Genomic DNA, 16,365 nt, shown 5'->3' on the forward strand with positions numbered 1-16,365 from the left:
TTTATACAAGTCATACTTTTTAAATGAACATTTATAAGAAAAATATCCACATCTATCATAAAATTTATAGGAAACATGTAATGTAAGTTCTTTAATAAAAGTAGTTGACTTTTGTTTAGTGATACTCACAAAGTTAATTTCTTCCTTTCTACGTATATGATATTTATTAGCATGAGTCATGTATAATGATTTACTACCAATTTTAATTTTTTTAAAAAATTTGTTATAATAGCAAAATTTTCTTTTTTACTAAGTTTAACTCTTCACGTTGAGTACAAGAGGTTAACATGCAATTATCATGCTATTTTCTAATTTTTCAAATTTACCAGAGAGAAAAGCATGATCCTTTTTTAGTATTTTATATTTCTTACTAACTAATTTAAAATCATCAAACAACTCATGAAATGTATCAAGGAATTCATTGTAAGGTAAAGGGGTTTCAATTGAGTCACTTACCTCATCGTCGAGAGCCATCAAAGCGTAGTTCATTATTTTGGGTTCATTGGTTTGCTCATCATCTTCTGATGCACTCGATTTGTCCCAAGTCACCTTGAGTGCTTTCTTTTTCTTTGTACCAGCATCATTCTCTTCAGTTGTGGACATTCACTTTTGAGGTGCCCTAGCCTTTTGCATTTGTAGCAAGTTATTATATTCTTTTTAAGTTCATTATTATTCTTTGATTCTTATTTTATGAACTTTTTAAATTTTATTGTGTGGAGTTCAAAGTTATCATCATCACTTCAGCTTTCGCTCAAGTGATCTTCTTTTGTTCTACGAGTCAAATCCTTTTTGTTCTTTGAAAAGTTATTCTCATGTTCATCATGTGTCATACAAGTTATTTCATAGGTCATTAATGACTCTATAAGTTCTTCAAGAGAAAAACAGTTCAAGTCCTTTGCTTCTTGAATAGCAGTTACTTTTGGATCCTAACTTTTAGGGAGAGATCGTAAAATTTTATTAACAAGCTCAAGATTCGAAAAACTTTTACCAAGTGCTTTCAAACTATTGAGGACATTCGTAAAATTGGTATATATGTCTCCAATGGTTTTGCTTGGTTCCATTCGAAATAATTCAAAACTATATATCAAAAAATTAATTTTAAACTCTTTAACTCTAATTGTGCCTTCATGTGTAATTTTAAGTGTCTGCCAAATGTCGTATGCAGTTTTGCATATAGAAACACGATTAAACATATTTTTGTCTAAAACGTAAAATAAAGCATTCATAGCTTTAGTATTTAAGGAAAACGATTTTTTCTCAAAGTCATTCCATTCATTCATAGGTTTAGAGAGTTTTCAAAACCCAAATTCAATGACATTCCATAAATTTAAATCTATATAAAGCAAGAAAACTCTTATATGTATTTTCTAATACATGTAGTCTATCCCATTGAACATAGGAGAACGAGTGATAGAGTAACCCTCTAGATTATTAGAAAAAATCATTTAGTCTCTCTTGGGTGTTAAACCAACAGAGAGAAACTTGGCTTTGATACCAATTGTTAGGATCATAAACGACACTAAGAGGGGGCGTGAATTAGTTCTTTCGATAAAAACGTCGGTTTGAAAAAATTCATTCGATGAAGTTGTATCGGAAATATGTTTTAAACTTAGAGTGTAAGTAAGAGTAGTAGTAGTTAAATCAATAAGGAATGATAATAAAAAGCAAAACAAAAATTGCACACCAAATTTATAGTGGTTCGGTCATCGCGACCTACGTCCACTCCTTATTCATCTTCCGTCGATGCCACCAGCATTCACTAACAATCTTTTTTCAATAAGCGAAGACCATATACCCTCTTTACAATATTTTCTCTTTTTTATAAGCTCAGGAGAGAACCTTTACGCTTCTCTTTTAGACCTCACTCCTCCCTTACAAAACTTCTAACTTTATAAGGAAGAGACTCAGTAACTAAAGAGAGATTACATATTTTTTTCTTAAGTATACTTATCCCCTTTCTACTCTTTTTTTGCTTACCTAAGTAGAAATTAGTAGGATATTTATAGACTCCAAATGACTTCAAAATTTAGAGCTAAAATTCAAATCCTTGGGTTTTCGGGGTATTGGCGATACCACCACCTATAGTACTGACACTGAGCGGTACCACTACCTACAGTACTGACACTGGGCGGTACCACCACCTGACACAGTATGGGAGACTATGTCTGGGTGGTACCATCGCTTGATACTAGCAGTACCACCATTGGGTCTTTCGTGAAAAGTACATTTTGTACTTTTCCATCTCACAAGCAGTTCCACCGCTTGTTCTGGTGGTACCATTGCCTGACCCAACTTTGGGTCACTGAATGGGCCTCTCAATGAGCCTAACTCAACCCCAGATCAGACCCAATGGGCCCCTAATTGAGTTAGAATGATTATACTTAAAACTAACTCAATTACGACCTAACCTACTTTGATCAAGACATGATCGATTACAAACACAAATCTTATGTTATTCGGCATGTCATTGGTACATTCGGTGCTTCGTCTGAACCTTTAACACTTAGTCCTCTCCTTCGGTGTGTTGCTCGATCAGTATGTTGACCTCCTACAATATCCGATCTCCTTGATGCAATATCTAATCATTCTTGCCCGATGCCCGAACTCATGGCATGAAGTCCTTCCAACACGTCGACCAGTCCTCCGGCCCGACGTCCAATCTTCTGACATGTTTCATTCCGGCCCAACGTCTGATTCTTCTTGCTTCAATCGATTTGCCTTTCTATGATCGAAGTTAGTCCAACGTCACTTAAACACTGATTAGATCGTAACTTCATCAATTGATTTCATCATCAAAATCCGAGATTCAACTGAAGATAATTTTACATTCAAGTTTGGATCATGTTGGTTAAACTATGTCACACTCGATTCAGTATGTGGATCGGATTAGGTTAGACATGTATTGATCAAGTTGGATTCATATATAAATTATAATTATATATTTTTTTTATTTTAAAATTATTTTTTATAAATAAATATAAATATCATTTTTTTCTTTCTCATCTTCTTCGTCTTCCTCCTATTTTTTTCCTTTCTCCTTGGAGGATGACTTTCGATAACGATGATAAGCAACGTTTGTGGTGAACAATATTAATAGTGATGGTGGCGATATGGAGCATAATAAAATAAGGGAGTGTAGGAAAAAAAAGAATAAAATCAATAATATTAAAATTATAAATAATAAAAATAATATTTTATTATTTTTAAGGGATTATAAATAGTAAAAAAGATTATGAATAGTAAACTCCTTTTACTAATCTGGCACGATTGATTTTCTTAGAAAAGCTCTTCAATTTTTACTTTTCTCATATCAACGCTCATCGTCGAAAACGATCACGATAAGACGAAAATAAAAGAATCAAAATAATGATACCTCATAATGAGACATAGACATATGACAACAAACGAAAGCGATTATATGATGACGAAAGATATTTAAGATATTAAAAAAAAAAAAATACCAAATAAAAAAAAGAAAATGAGAGGCGTCATTAAAAAAAAAAAGTGATAGAAGCTTTCTTTTAGAAAAATCGCCCTTCTTTCATTATATTATGTACAACAACGAATTTAAATCTAGAATTAACTGTTTTGTATAAGGCATATGTCAAGGATAAGAAAGAAAAAAAAAAAAAAAAAGGAGGTTAGTAACGAGTAAATACATCGATTACAATTGTCTATTCCAGCCAGTCATAAACATTAAATTAGATAAATAAAATATTAATATTAATGTTTAATTAAATATATAAAAATGAATAATCTTTGTATACATAGAAGCGGTCGAATGGGAAACGCTTCACTCGCCCTTCAGAAGTCTCTAGAAGCCCTTCTGCTTTGCTGCTCACTATAAATCTCTCGTCTTTATCCGCCCCCATCCGGTTCGATCGCCCGCGTTGTCCGAAACCAATCCCGTTGCCCTAATCTCTGCGCCGAGCCGCCGTCATGGAGGAGGAAGACTTCGATCTCCCGGGTAGCGAGGAGGCGGCGGACGACGGCCTGATGGATCCCCCCGACGAGGACCCCTCGTTCGAGATCGGCGAGGAGAAGGAGATCGGGAAGCAGGGGCTCAAGAAGAAGCTCGTCAAGAAGGGGGACGGGTGGGACGTGCCCGAGGCCGGCGACGAAGTTGAAGGTACATGGGTTGCCGAGCTTTGGTGAAAAGTAGCGTGTTTTGCTCTTCTTTTCCCTTCGTTGGTTTTGGCGAGTGGGTTATGGGATGACGAAAAACCTGACCTTTGTGGTTTTGGATCGCAGTGCACTACACTGGGACTCTGCTCGATGGGACCAAGTTCGACTCCAGCCGTGATCGGGGTACGCCGTTCAAGTTCAAGCTCGGTCAAGGTGGGCTTTTGTCTTTATAGACTTGCTTCTGCTCATTTCCTGGTCATAGATTCTCCAAAGGAATGCTACCATGCTCGTTGCTATCTAAGATATGATGAATAGTTGCCTTTTCTGGAAACTCGATAGTTACTTTGGGTGTTTGCTGTCTACTATGCCTAATGTCTGCTGCACATATGCATCAACAGCACCAGAAGAGTGACTATGAGCTGTTCACAACTTCTATTGCTTGCACTTTCTGCATGCTTCCTGTTCTGCACACCTCAGTTACCAGCATGTATTGGAACCTCTGTCAAGAAATCTATTGCGTAAGCCTCTTATTTGCACTTTCCTTCTTTTAGGTCAAGTCATAAAGGGATGGGATCAAGGTATTAAAACCATGAAGAAGGGTGAAAATGCCATCTTCACCATTCCTCCGGAATTGGCTTATGGTGAACATGGTTCTCCTCCCACTATCCCACCGAATGCCACTCTCCAATTTGATGTGGAGCTACTGTCATGGTGTAGTGTCAAGGACATATGCAAAGATGGTGGTATATTTAAGAAGATCCTCAAGGAAGGAGAAAAGTGGGAGAATCCAAAAGATTTAGATGAAGTGCTCGGTACATTCTGTTGTCCTTGAAAACTGGTTCGTTGTTGTATGTGTGCTTTATAAACCTAAAATTGGCAATATCTTCTGTATCTTTAGTGAAATATGAAGCCCGGCTTGAGGATGGAACTGTTATCTCAAAATCAGAGGGAGTAGAATTTACCGTTACAGATGGTTGGTATAGTATGAACGAACTGTGTTTTTGGAATGCTGGTCTTATTTGCTTACTGGAATATGTTCCTGGGGTTAGGTCTCTTCTGTCCTGCACTAGCTAAAGCTGTAAAGACTATGAAGAGGGCTGAAAAGGTGCTTCTCACTGTGAAACCACAATGTAAGTTAATCAGACTAATTTTGTAGTTTAACTACGGATAAATTGTTATAAACTTTAATCTTAGCAATTATGTTTGATGTGCTTTTGGAGGACAGATGCGTTTGGTGAGAAAGGTAGACCAGCTTCTGGAGACGAAGGTGCCGTGCCACCAAATGCAAATCTTTATGTGGAGCTTGAGTTAGTCTCTTGGAAGACTGTTACACAGATAGGGGATGACAAGAAGATCATTAAAATGATCCTCAAGGAAGGAGAAGGTTATGATCACCCAAATGAAGGAGCAGTTGTGACAGGTAGTGATTCACAAGTCATATGACTTGGTTCCCTTTAGGTTGACATCTGATGCATTTTTAGTTTGGTATCTCCAGTGAAACTGATTGGGAAACTACAAGATGGGACAATTTTTGTGAAGAAGGGTCATGATGAGCAGGAATCATTTGAGTTCAAGACTGCTGAAGGTATTATTATCATTTTGTCCTTTTTTTTCCTTTTTGGGTCTGCATCAACTGCCAATGAAAATAGGAATGGTTGATTCATGATATTTTTGACAGAAAAAGTTATCGAAGGTCTTGACCAAGCAGTGATGACGATGAATAAGGGAGAGATTGCTTTGGTGACAATTCCACCTGAATATGCCTTCTTGTCCACTGAATCAAAGCAGGACCTTGCTGTGGTTCCTGCCAACTCCACTGTTATTTATGAGGTTGAGCTTGTATCATTTGTAAAGGTGTGTATCTCTTTCCAAACTTACATATTTGATGAACACATTCTAGTTCTGGAAACAAACGAATCTCACAACATATATCTTCAGGAGAAAGAGTCATGGGACATGAACACTGCAGAGAAGATTGAAGCAGCTGCTAAAAAGAAAGAAGAGGGAAATGCACTGTTCAAAATGGGCAAATATATGAGAGCTTCCAAGAGATACGAAAAGGTTTTGTTTTATGTATTTCATCAGTTTCTTGTCTCTTTGTCCCATATAATTATTTTGATATTTGTCACTTATCTCTTTTGTTATTCTTTGTGTACAGGGTTCAAAGTTCATCGAGCATGACAGCTCATTCAGTGAAGAGGAAAAGAAGCAATCCAAAGCACTGAAAGCCATATGCAGTCTCAACAATGCAGCCTGCAAATTGAAGCTCAAAGATTACAAAGAGGCAGAAAAGCTCTGCACGAAGGTATTGATTGCTATCTCAGCTCATCATATGTGTTGAATTGACCGATATGGAGTAGTCCTTCATTTTGTATGTATACTAAGTATGAGCGATTGCAAATCTAGGTGCTGGAGACTGAGAGCAGAAATGTTAAGGCCCTGTATAGGAGGGCCCAAGCTTATATCCAGCTCGCTGACTTTGATCTTGCGGAGTTGGACATTAAGAAAGCACTTGAAATTGATCCTGATAACAGGTTTGCCAAGGGTGAAAATATTTTTTGATGTTACTGTTCGAGTATAGACATTCACTATCGATACTTGGTCCACTCATGGTTGTGTCATCATATAGGGATGTGAAATTGGAATACAAAACTTTGAAGGAGAAGATGAAGGAATACAACAAGAAAGATGCCAAATTTTACAGCAACATCTTTGCTAAAATGAGCAAATTAGAGCCAACGGAAGCCAGCGTAAGTACTCTTTATCTTAGAAAGTTAAACAACCATGAAATTAATGCTGCAAATGCACATGAATGACCCCTCGACTTGCTTTTGGTAATAATCTACAGAAAGCAGGAAACTAGGCAATCTGCAGCAGGCGACAGGGATGAACGGGTGAAGTCACTAACAACATTACCTATGACCATTCCAGATACATTGAGATTCCTTTGATCGTTTTACTTGGCATGAAAACTTTTGTATGCATGAGATGGTATCAAGTGATGGTCCAACCATCTGTAGGGGACAATTACAGTGTTGTAAGGTTTTAAAGTGACAATTTACCATCGTGGTTGGTTTTTGTATTTTCATCCACCAAAATTGGATCGTTATGCTTCCTTTGCTGCATTCTTTGTGGTGTTAACGCTGAAGAGGTCAGCAAGAGAGAACATTTTTATTACCTTTCTGGTCACACTGCCTCTGCAGCCACTTAAATTTGAGCTGTTACGAGTGCAAGAGGGAACATATATATTTGCCTTTTTTGACACCAGATATAGTCCTACTGGATTTGAAAGTACAATTGTTGACTTCACTACTAATGATTTGGGCTTATATAATTTTAGATCAATAAATTTAACATGTCAGTTATCACATCCTTATCAGAATGAATAATATGATGCAAAAAGATTATGTGGAAAGTAACTGAGTTGATTCATTAGACTATGGTAGGTCCATTATCATTAGACCTAAATATATTTGGATTAATATTTAAAAATCTATAAGTTATTTAGAGTTCCATTCACCTTAATATGAGAATCCCATACTGGTCTCTAGTTAGCTCCACAAGAATCATTGTTCAGCAAACCTCAGATAGGTTTCAACCTAAACAACATAAGAAAAGAGGGGGGGGGTCTAATCCTTGCAAAGAAATAGATATAAACTACTCGATTTCATTCTAATCAAGACTAACATTTGAAGCCACTCACCAAATACTTGTGTACCGACATTTATCACAAAGAAACTGATGCCAAATACCAATGTAGTAAGAATTATCAACTGGATTTTACAAAAAAAACAAAGCAAAAAGAAGAGTATCATGTTATCTAGGTCTAATACTTACAACTAACTTGCAATATCTTGATATCTCATTTTCGATAGAAATAGGATAGAGAATGACAACAATGTTCCATTTCCTGCATATGAACTCAGTTCACAGAGGGACAGCAAATGAATGGTACCCAAGATTGCCTTCCTTTTGCTTTCTTCTTCTCATGCTTGGTGACAGGGAGCCTAGCAGGAGAGTTCCATTCCCTGTGATCTGCTTGAGTATCGAGGGGCCCATCGGATATTGCTGTTCTCAGTGATTGTCCATCATCTTGTGAACCCCCACAACTTCTCTTGGACGACGGTGATGCATTGTACCCTTGGCTGCCGGTTGCCTCCTGTTTACTCTCTAGTTCTGCTTCAGCAAGGAGATTCTTCAGCATAACATGTGGTTTTCCAGCATTCGAGTCTGGCACTTTGCCGGCAGTGTTCTCCTCTTTGATATTTCTTCCTTCCGGTTCATCTTTGGAATCATGGACTGATTTGTTCTCAATAGAATCTGATTTCTGCTCTGGCTCCACAAGGGGTATCAAGGAAGGTTCTTCCAATGTATCATTGTGATCGAGATTGTGAATAGTTCTTTCTGTTGCTGGATCAGAAGTGTGTAGATCCTTAGTGGCGAGAGAGTCTGCTGCTGGATCAGAAGGTTCTTCCAATGTATCATTGTGATCGAGATTGCTTTTGTGAGTAGTACCTTCTGTTGTTGGATCAGAAGTGTGTAGATCCCTAGTGACGAGAGAATCTGTGGGTGGTGAAACTTCTGCATCAAAATTGGACCCTTCCTCCATTGCACTACTCAAGGATGGTATTGCTCCATCTGAAATAGAAGTGGTAAAGAATAGTTCTTGAAACAGGTAAAAGACCCTTAAAAAGAAAAAAGAATTATGATTAAACTTCAAATAACTCGATGATGATGGCCATGTCCAAAACACAACAGTTCACTTTAGAACTCTTGAGTTCATTATCGTAGAAAAGCCCTCATAGATAGTTCAACATCTTTCACATGTGTTGACCTCATAGAAGTTCAAAGTGCAAATCTTGCAGGGGTCATGACATCTTCCAAGTCACTAAATAAATTGAATGGTACTGAGAGAACTAAAAGTTTGTTCACCAGTCTCAACTTCTAATGTTTGCAACAATGAGTTACAGATGCTGACTCCTACAGAAGTTCTAGGCATCTGACAAATACATTTCTCTTGTAAATTATAAATTATGCATCACCATCTACAACTAAGACTCCATATGAGATGGGTAGTTTAATGACAATCACTAAATGGAATGAAGTTCTAGCAACTATCGGGCATGCTGACTCAACCACACTGAAATTCTACTCTGGATCATGTAGAGCCTTTTCCATGTCCCTTTTTTTTCTAGTGCCTCTTCGTTGCCTTGTAGTATACCCTTGTGTTATTAGAAATAAGATCCAGACCAACTGAATTTGGTCGCCTAGAACTTGGAAGAAACATGATGATGAAGAACTCTCTAGCTTTACAAAAAAATTTAGAAAAATTTATAATCAACAAAAAGTCATCAATTAGTTTTTCTAGGGACTCCCTTGGTACTAAATGTACTCATTTACTATTTAGATATCCTAGAAGTCACATTTTGGATTTCTAGAAAACATATTAATTCCCTAAAAGATTAGTTTTGGGAATCATTGGCTTCACTAAATGTACCAATACTCCTAAACCCTTATGAATAATGGAGCTTGTCAATAAATCAAACACTTCAGATTTGAATGAAAAAATGCTTGCATCTTCTCTCTTCTAGTCTCTTACACTCTTCTCTTGCTATCTTGCTCTCTTGCTTTCTCTCTACTTCTCTGTTCTCTCTATTCTGTTCTACATCACATGAGCATTACTGTTCTTTAGTAGTTGGATCTATCTTTGCTTGATCTCGATGCCTTAGATCTTCTTTGTCAGAATGGACTGTTTGTTAAAATAAACCTGAAGCAGCAATGTGAAGAGTGTTTCTCCCAAATAATAAAATGAATTTCCAGAGTATGTCAAAGTATCCGCTAGCATCAAACAGAAAGAAAAACAGATATAATTCTAACCTGGAACAGATTCTGAAACTGCATCAATGTTGCCGGTTTGGCTGTTTGAATTGATCGAGTAATCTACCTTTTCAATATAAAACTCATTTTGTTGCATAGATTTGTCATGAACATCTTCCTCTTTTGAAGACTGATAAAAGATGCTAGGAGCAACTCCAGATCTATCACTAGTTTTTGAGTCATAATCATTGCCAGGCTTTCCAATAAAAGATCGCACATCAACTTTCGATTCAGAGCATTCCTCAGTTTTAAGGATTTCTTCATCATCATGGCACAAACCAGCTTTACTGTGAGCATTTGTGTTTGGATCGTCCTCGAGTATGGTGAGAAGACTATATTCTTTTTCAGCAGTGGGCACATGATCCATTTCTGTAACAAATGGGTTATATGAGTTATTCTTGTCACTGCTAACATGGTTAATGCTTCCAACCACAAAAACATTCTGCAGTTCCAGTTGATATCCACATGTAGTCTCCATTTTGTTAGTTTCATCTTTGTTGGGATACAGTGTATCATAATGCTCACTAGGAAGCCCATTCTCTGAAATTTCTTCCTTGAAAAAAGCTTCTGCTTGCCTCTGAGACTGATCAATTGTTTCATCGAGATCAGCATTTTGTTTGAATCTTTCTACAGGAGTTTCTTGGACATCCTGTTGATCCAAGTAATTATTCAAAACACTACGTAAACACCTGAAACTGAAATCCTCTTGGGTTAAGCTTAAGACACTATCTGCAACAATTACATCCTCGTTGTTCTGCAATTCTGTCCTTCCAATATCATCTCTGGTTGGAGGCTCCAATTCTGTGGTATGACCTTCAGGTTGAGAATTTGTTTTTAAATCCATATTATTTTCTTTAAACATTTCAAGATTTTTATCCTCAACCAGAGCATCAATGTTTATTTCTGTTGTTCCTTGTCTAACAATTTGACTATTATTACTTATTTCAGATGTTGCACTAAATTGGCTCATACCAGAAAGCGAGACAGCAGAATCTGCAACCCTCAAATTATCAGCTGAGATTCCTTCATGAGATAGGTTGGTACCCTTTCCTTTGTACAGGTAACAAGTTTCACATGAATTAGGTACTCGATCATCTAAATCCATTGCCTTGTTTACACTTGGAACTTGTTCAGGTGTTTTAAGCCAATCTGATTCTCCTTTCGGACCTTCAAACTTATTCGCTGATGCCCCATCTTCAAATTCAAATTCATTGACCACCTGAGACCTATCACTGTTCATATCCTGACAGTTGCGTTCATCATTTGACTCATCCCTTTCCATCTCATTGACATTAACTTGCAAGGTTGAAGAAATACTTTTGGCATTTTTATCTGATTCTACAACTGACAACTCATCAATTACATGTCTACCTATGTTGCTTCCTGCTTCAGCATTTGCACAAATTGTAAGATCAGGTTCCACCAACCAAGAGTCTTCAAGAGACTCAATTTTCACCTTGGTATATTCAACCAAAAGCATGTTTGATGATATTGGTAATGAATGCAGACACTCCGGGTCATTTCCATCTACTGGTGAGTTAGCAGGCAATGCAATCTGATAACCACATGCTGATAAATGAGTAGGAGTCTCAAAGAGTTCACCATCAGTAATCTCCAAATTGCATGAACCATCATTGCAGAATGGTTGAACTTGGGAGATTTGTCCTGCAACATCAGTCTTCTCATCTGGTGAAGTGCAGATGACTGATTCAAATTCCATTGTAATTGCCGAAACCTCATCAGAAAGACCAGAAATCAGTGTAGTTATTGCATTTGCTTGATCTACAATCATGCTAAACCCCATGGATGGCCCATCATTGCAGAATGGTTGAACTTGGGATATTTGTCTTGCAACATCAGTCTTCTCATCTGGTAAAGTGCAGATGACTGATTCAAATTCCATTGTATTTGCCGAAACCTCATCAGGAAGACCAGAAATCAGTGTAGTTATTGCATTTGCTTGATCTACAATCATGCTAAACCCCATGGATGGCCCATCATTGCAGAATGGTTGAACTTGGGAGATTTGTCCTGCAACATCAGTCTTCTCATCTGGTGAAGTGCAGATGACTGATTCAAATTCCATTGTATTTGCCAAAACCTCATCAGGAAGACCAGAAATCAGTGTGGTTATTGCATTTTCTTGATCTACAATCATGCTAAACCCCATGGATGGCCCATCATTGCAGAATGGTTGAACTTGGGAGATTTGTCCTGCAACATCAGTCTTCTCATCTGGTGAAGTGCAGATGACTGATTCAAATTCCATTGTATTTGCCAAAACCTCATCAGGAAGACCAGAAATCAGTGTGGTTATTGCATTTGCTTGATCTACAATCATGCTAAACCCCATGGATGGCCCATCATTGCAGAATGGTTGAACTTGGGAGATTTGTCCTGCAACATCAGTCTTCTCATCTGGTGAAGTGCAGATGACTGATTCAAATTCCATTGTATTTGCCGAAACCTCATCAGGAAGACCAGAAATCAGTGTGGTTATTGCATTTGCTTGATCTACAATCATGCTAAACCCCATGGATGGCCCATCATTGCAGAATCGTTGAACTTGGGAGATTTGTCCTGCAACACCAGTCTTCTCATCTGGTGAAGTGCAGATGACTGACTCAAATTCCATTGTATTTGCCGAAACCTCATCAGGAAGACCAGAAATTAGTGTGGTTATTGCATTTTCTTCATCTACAATCATGCTAGACCCCATGGATGGCCCATCATTGCAGAATTGTTGAACTTGGGAGATTTGTCCTGCAACATCAGTCTTCTCATCTGGTGAAGTGCAGATGACTGATTCAAATTCCATTGTATTTGCCAAAACCTCATCGGGAAGACCAGAAAACAGTGTGGTTATTGCATTTGCTTGATCTACAATCATGCTAAACCCCATGGATGGCCCATCATTGCAGAATGGTTGAACTTGGGAGATTTGTCCTGCAACATCAGTCTTCTCATCTGGTAAAGTGCAGATGACTGATTCAAATTCCATTGTATTTGCCGAAACCTCATCGGGAAGACCAGAAATCAGTGTGGTTATTGCATTTGCTTGATCTACAATCATGCTAAACCCCATGGTTGGCCCATCATTGCAGAATGGTTGAACTTGGGAGATTTGTCCTGCAACATCAGTCTTCTCATCCGGTAAAGTGCAGATGACTGATTCAAATTCCATTGTATTTGCCGAAACCTCATCAGGAAGACCAGAAATTAGTGTGGTTATTGCATTTGCTTGATCTACAATCATGCTAAACCCCACGGATGGCCCATCATTGCAGAATGGCTGAACTTGGGAGATTTGTCCTGCAACATCAGTCTTCTCATCTGGTGAAGTGCAGATGACTGATTCAAATTCCATTGTATTTGCCGAAACCTCATCAGGAAGACCAGAAACCAGTGTGGTTATTGCGTTTGCTTGATCTACAATCATGCTAAACTCCATGGATTTGTCTATCCTCTGAAACTCAGAGTTTGTCAGCGAGGAATTAGCACAAGAACCATGAGGTAGGATCTGCGGGCCAGGAATCTGCATATCTAATTTGTCTTCTACATAGTTTCCAATGATTATATTATCTTCTACAGTAGCACTATCTACCATATTTTGAACTGCAGCATGATCCATTTCCTCCAAAGCATCTAGGCAAAATCCTTTGGTCAAAGGGGACTCAGATGAACTATCTGTCCCTTCCATTGTACAGACCTTATCACCTCGGCATGTGACTGAATCATTGTCCAAGTGTATTGTGTCATCCAGTTGACTTGCCGTTGATTCCACATCAGAACTCAGAACCTTGTTGCCATGACATGAAGCATCTGATTCGGGAGAATAATCTGCATTGGTACAGTGCATTGTGAAAATTTCAAATCAAATGAGAAGAACTATACTACAAGGAAGTGTCTTTAGAATAACATATCTTGTTCAAATCTACATACTTAAATTGTTAATCTCATTTTAAATATTTCACCAAAGATTCATGAGCTTCTTTTGAACTGCAACAGAACAGAACATTCATACTTCTGGTCAATAGTTTCAGATCTCTAGAGGACTAGTCATAGCAAATAGTCCTCTGCTGCACTGCACCAGTTAGGTACAACAGAGAATCCCAGTCCATGATGTAGTTTCTTAAGATATTTTAAATCACCCTTTTCATATACCAAACAAAAGGTAAAGGATTAGCAAGTTAAGCTTATATGACATAAATCATGCACATTATACTAGTCCAAGGACAAGTATAAGACTTCAGGTAACAACGGAACAAGCCATACATGAGCTGTACAAAACATCTCTATGAACTCATAGAATGATGGCAGAATTTGTCAAAGATGACAATAAGAAGTATATGTTCAATAAAAATCCACCAAAAAAATCTGAACAAAAACTAAGAAGGAAATTTGTTATATACAAAGATATGCTGAATTCACAGCTAACATGTAAGGAAAGAACTGATGTCAATCCTTTCAATAATTCAAGCCTTGGAGTCATGAAAAACGCAGACTGGTTAAGAATTGATGGTGATGGTTCCAATTTACAAACAGTTAAATTATCCATAAAACTGTCAATTCAGGAAGTCATTAAATTACAACTCAATTCATCACATAATCTTATATTTCTTACCAATCAAAAGAAATCTATTAGTTCATCAATTTAACAATCTGGTAGTAATTTTCTACCATTTAATTATAAGAGAAGATAACCATTAACAAAAAAAATAAAGAAAGAATAAAGAGAACACGGCACGCAATAAAATTCCACAGAGATCAAAACAGCAAACGTTGATAGCATATTCAAGCCTTTTGGCCTATGCTATGTAAAGATAAACGATCCACCCAAAAGACCTCGACAATCTCATGAAAGTATAAGCTGAAAATAGCAAAGTAAATGAAAGATCGCCACAACGTAGTCCACATACCGGCGACGTCGGCCTCCAAGATCGCACCTTTACACGGTTCTTCGACGTCTACTCCAGATTGGCCCATTCCTCTCCCTTTTTCCCCCTCCGGCTTTGGTTCCTCCTCCACCACCTCCTCTCCTGCAAAATAACTCAATCGCACCAACCAAACCCCAAAAGATGAGCAACAGAAGCCACAAAACGGTAAAAACTTATGACTCCGTACCAGACACATTCCTCGGGTCCTCATCGGAGAGCTGCTCAGGAGGCGCCTTCTTCACCTCCACGGCTGCGGCTACGTCGGCGGCTCCATCCGACAGCCCCGGGGCCGCCGCGCTGCAGTGCTTCCGGTGGGCCGTCCGGTGCTTCTTGCTGGGGTGCGGGTTGGGGTACACCCACCCGCACCGGTGGCACACCTTCCCACCTCCATGGCTCGCGCTCCCTTCAAGAAGAGGAAACACACTATCTAAGCCCCAAAACCACACAAAAACCTACACCAAAAGAATCCACGCAACGCGAAGAGCACGAAGCACAGGAGAAGACCCCCACCTGGCGTCTGCTCCCTCCGGTTCTCCTCGCCCTCCATCTCCCGAGATCTCGCCAATGTCCTCTCCCTCTCTCTCTCTCTCTTCCCCCCTCAAAGAGACGACACTTTCGAGTGCTACTGACAGTCGAAGGGGGGAATTCCAGTGATGAGAATGCGGAGGGAAGGCAGAGGGTCTACAGAACCATCGTATACCGTCAGATCTTGCATTAAGATGCGCGTGATCCGATCGGACGGTGAGAAATGCAAAATGGAGGCGGTCGCGACATCAATCACCGATACGGCCATGTGAGAGGAATTCTACCGAGCGACAAGACTTGCGTACGTCCGCATAGAAAACCCAAACGGGTACATCACAGCCGTTACGCCTAATGGATGCGTAGCTCGTACAAATACTTGTATGCGTACGTTTGGGGTGCGCTCTCTGATGTGTATAGCGTTGGAATTGCTCACTTAGACAAATTGGCCGCTTGGATTATATTGGCTTCTTCCGTATTTAGTACTATTGTTGTTATTGGTAGAAAATATTAGAGAAGATGAGGAGATGAAGCCAACAAGAAGGAGAAGTAAGTAATTGATAGAAAGATTGTGAGCAGCATAGACAATCACAAACGACAATAGTTTGCCACATTGCGATTACTCTTGTAATTTTTGTTTAATTAAATTATCATATTTAAATTTTAAAAATATTTTTTTAATTTGGATCAAATCGAACCGTCCGTTACGGTGATCTGTGTGCCGGATCGCATCGGATCTTTTGTTTTTGTTTTTGTTTTTGTTTACTTGTATATCAATTGAGAGAGAAAACACTTTATGATGATTCATGTTTTTTTGTGTTGTGGATATGAGGAAAGCAAGTTTTCATTAGAACAATCTCTATTTGTGTTTGAAGGCTTCTTCCTGTTGTTGCTTCATGTCTCT

At 38.5% G+C, this 16,365-nt stretch overlaps 2 protein-coding genes across 2 annotated transcripts; one reads left to right on the forward strand and one right to left on the reverse strand.

Moving 5' to 3' along the window:
* Window positions 1–3,778: 3,778 nt before the first annotated feature.
* Window positions 3,779–7,207, forward strand: LOC135595300 (70 kDa peptidyl-prolyl isomerase-like). Its single transcript, XM_065086030.1, has 13 exons — window positions 3,779–4,129; window positions 4,252–4,338; window positions 4,677–4,937; window positions 5,024–5,098; window positions 5,175–5,255; window positions 5,351–5,545; window positions 5,621–5,710; window positions 5,804–5,979; window positions 6,064–6,186; window positions 6,284–6,430; window positions 6,532–6,659; window positions 6,755–6,875; window positions 6,974–7,207. The coding sequence occupies exons 1-13, from the start codon at window positions 3,940–3,942 to the stop codon at window positions 6,986–6,988; spliced, it is 1,689 nt and encodes a 562-aa protein (XP_064942102.1). The 5' UTR covers window positions 3,779–3,939; the 3' UTR covers window positions 6,989–7,207.
* Window positions 7,208–7,761: 554 nt separating this feature from the next.
* Window positions 7,762–15,574, reverse strand: LOC135595299 (uncharacterized). The gene is made up of 5 exons (XM_065086029.1): window positions 15,450–15,574; window positions 15,127–15,342; window positions 14,922–15,041; window positions 10,003–13,842; window positions 7,762–8,763 (listed from the first exon to the last, which is right to left on the reverse strand). The coding sequence occupies exons 1-5, from the start codon at window positions 15,484–15,486 to the stop codon at window positions 8,048–8,050; spliced, it is 4,929 nt and encodes a 1,642-aa protein (XP_064942101.1). The 5' UTR covers window positions 15,487–15,574; the 3' UTR covers window positions 7,762–8,047.
* Window positions 15,575–16,365: the final 791 nt, after the last annotated feature.

This window comes from Musa acuminata, chromosome BXJ1-10 (assembly GCF_036884655.1).
Source record: "Musa acuminata AAA Group cultivar baxijiao chromosome BXJ1-10, Cavendish_Baxijiao_AAA, whole genome shotgun sequence".
In the NCBI taxonomy this organism is placed as follows: Eukaryota; Viridiplantae; Streptophyta; class Magnoliopsida; order Zingiberales; family Musaceae; genus Musa; species Musa acuminata.

Coding starts and splice junctions, on each gene's coding strand:
- LOC135595300 (XM_065086030.1), top strand. CDS start 3,940: ATGGAGGAGGAAGACTTCGATCTCCCGGGTAGCGAGGAGGCGGCGGAC. Junction 4,938..5,023: donor AGATTTAGATGAAGTGCTCG/GTACATTCTGTT, acceptor CTGTATCTTTAG/TGAAATATGAAGCCCGGCTT. Junction 6,431..6,531: donor CAGAAAAGCTCTGCACGAAG/GTATTGATTGCT, acceptor TTGCAAATCTAG/GTGCTGGAGACTGAGAGCAG.
- LOC135595299 (XM_065086029.1), bottom strand. CDS start 15,486: ATGGAGGGCGAGGAGAACCGGAGGGAGCAGACGCCAG. Junction 15,042..15,126: donor GGACCCGAGGAATGTGTCTG/GTACGGAGTCAT, acceptor GTTATTTTGCAG/GAGAGGAGGTGGTGGAGGAG. Junction 8,764..10,002: donor AGTTTCAGAATCTGTTCCAG/GTTAGAATTATA, acceptor CTTCTATTTCAG/ATGGAGCAATACCATCCTTG.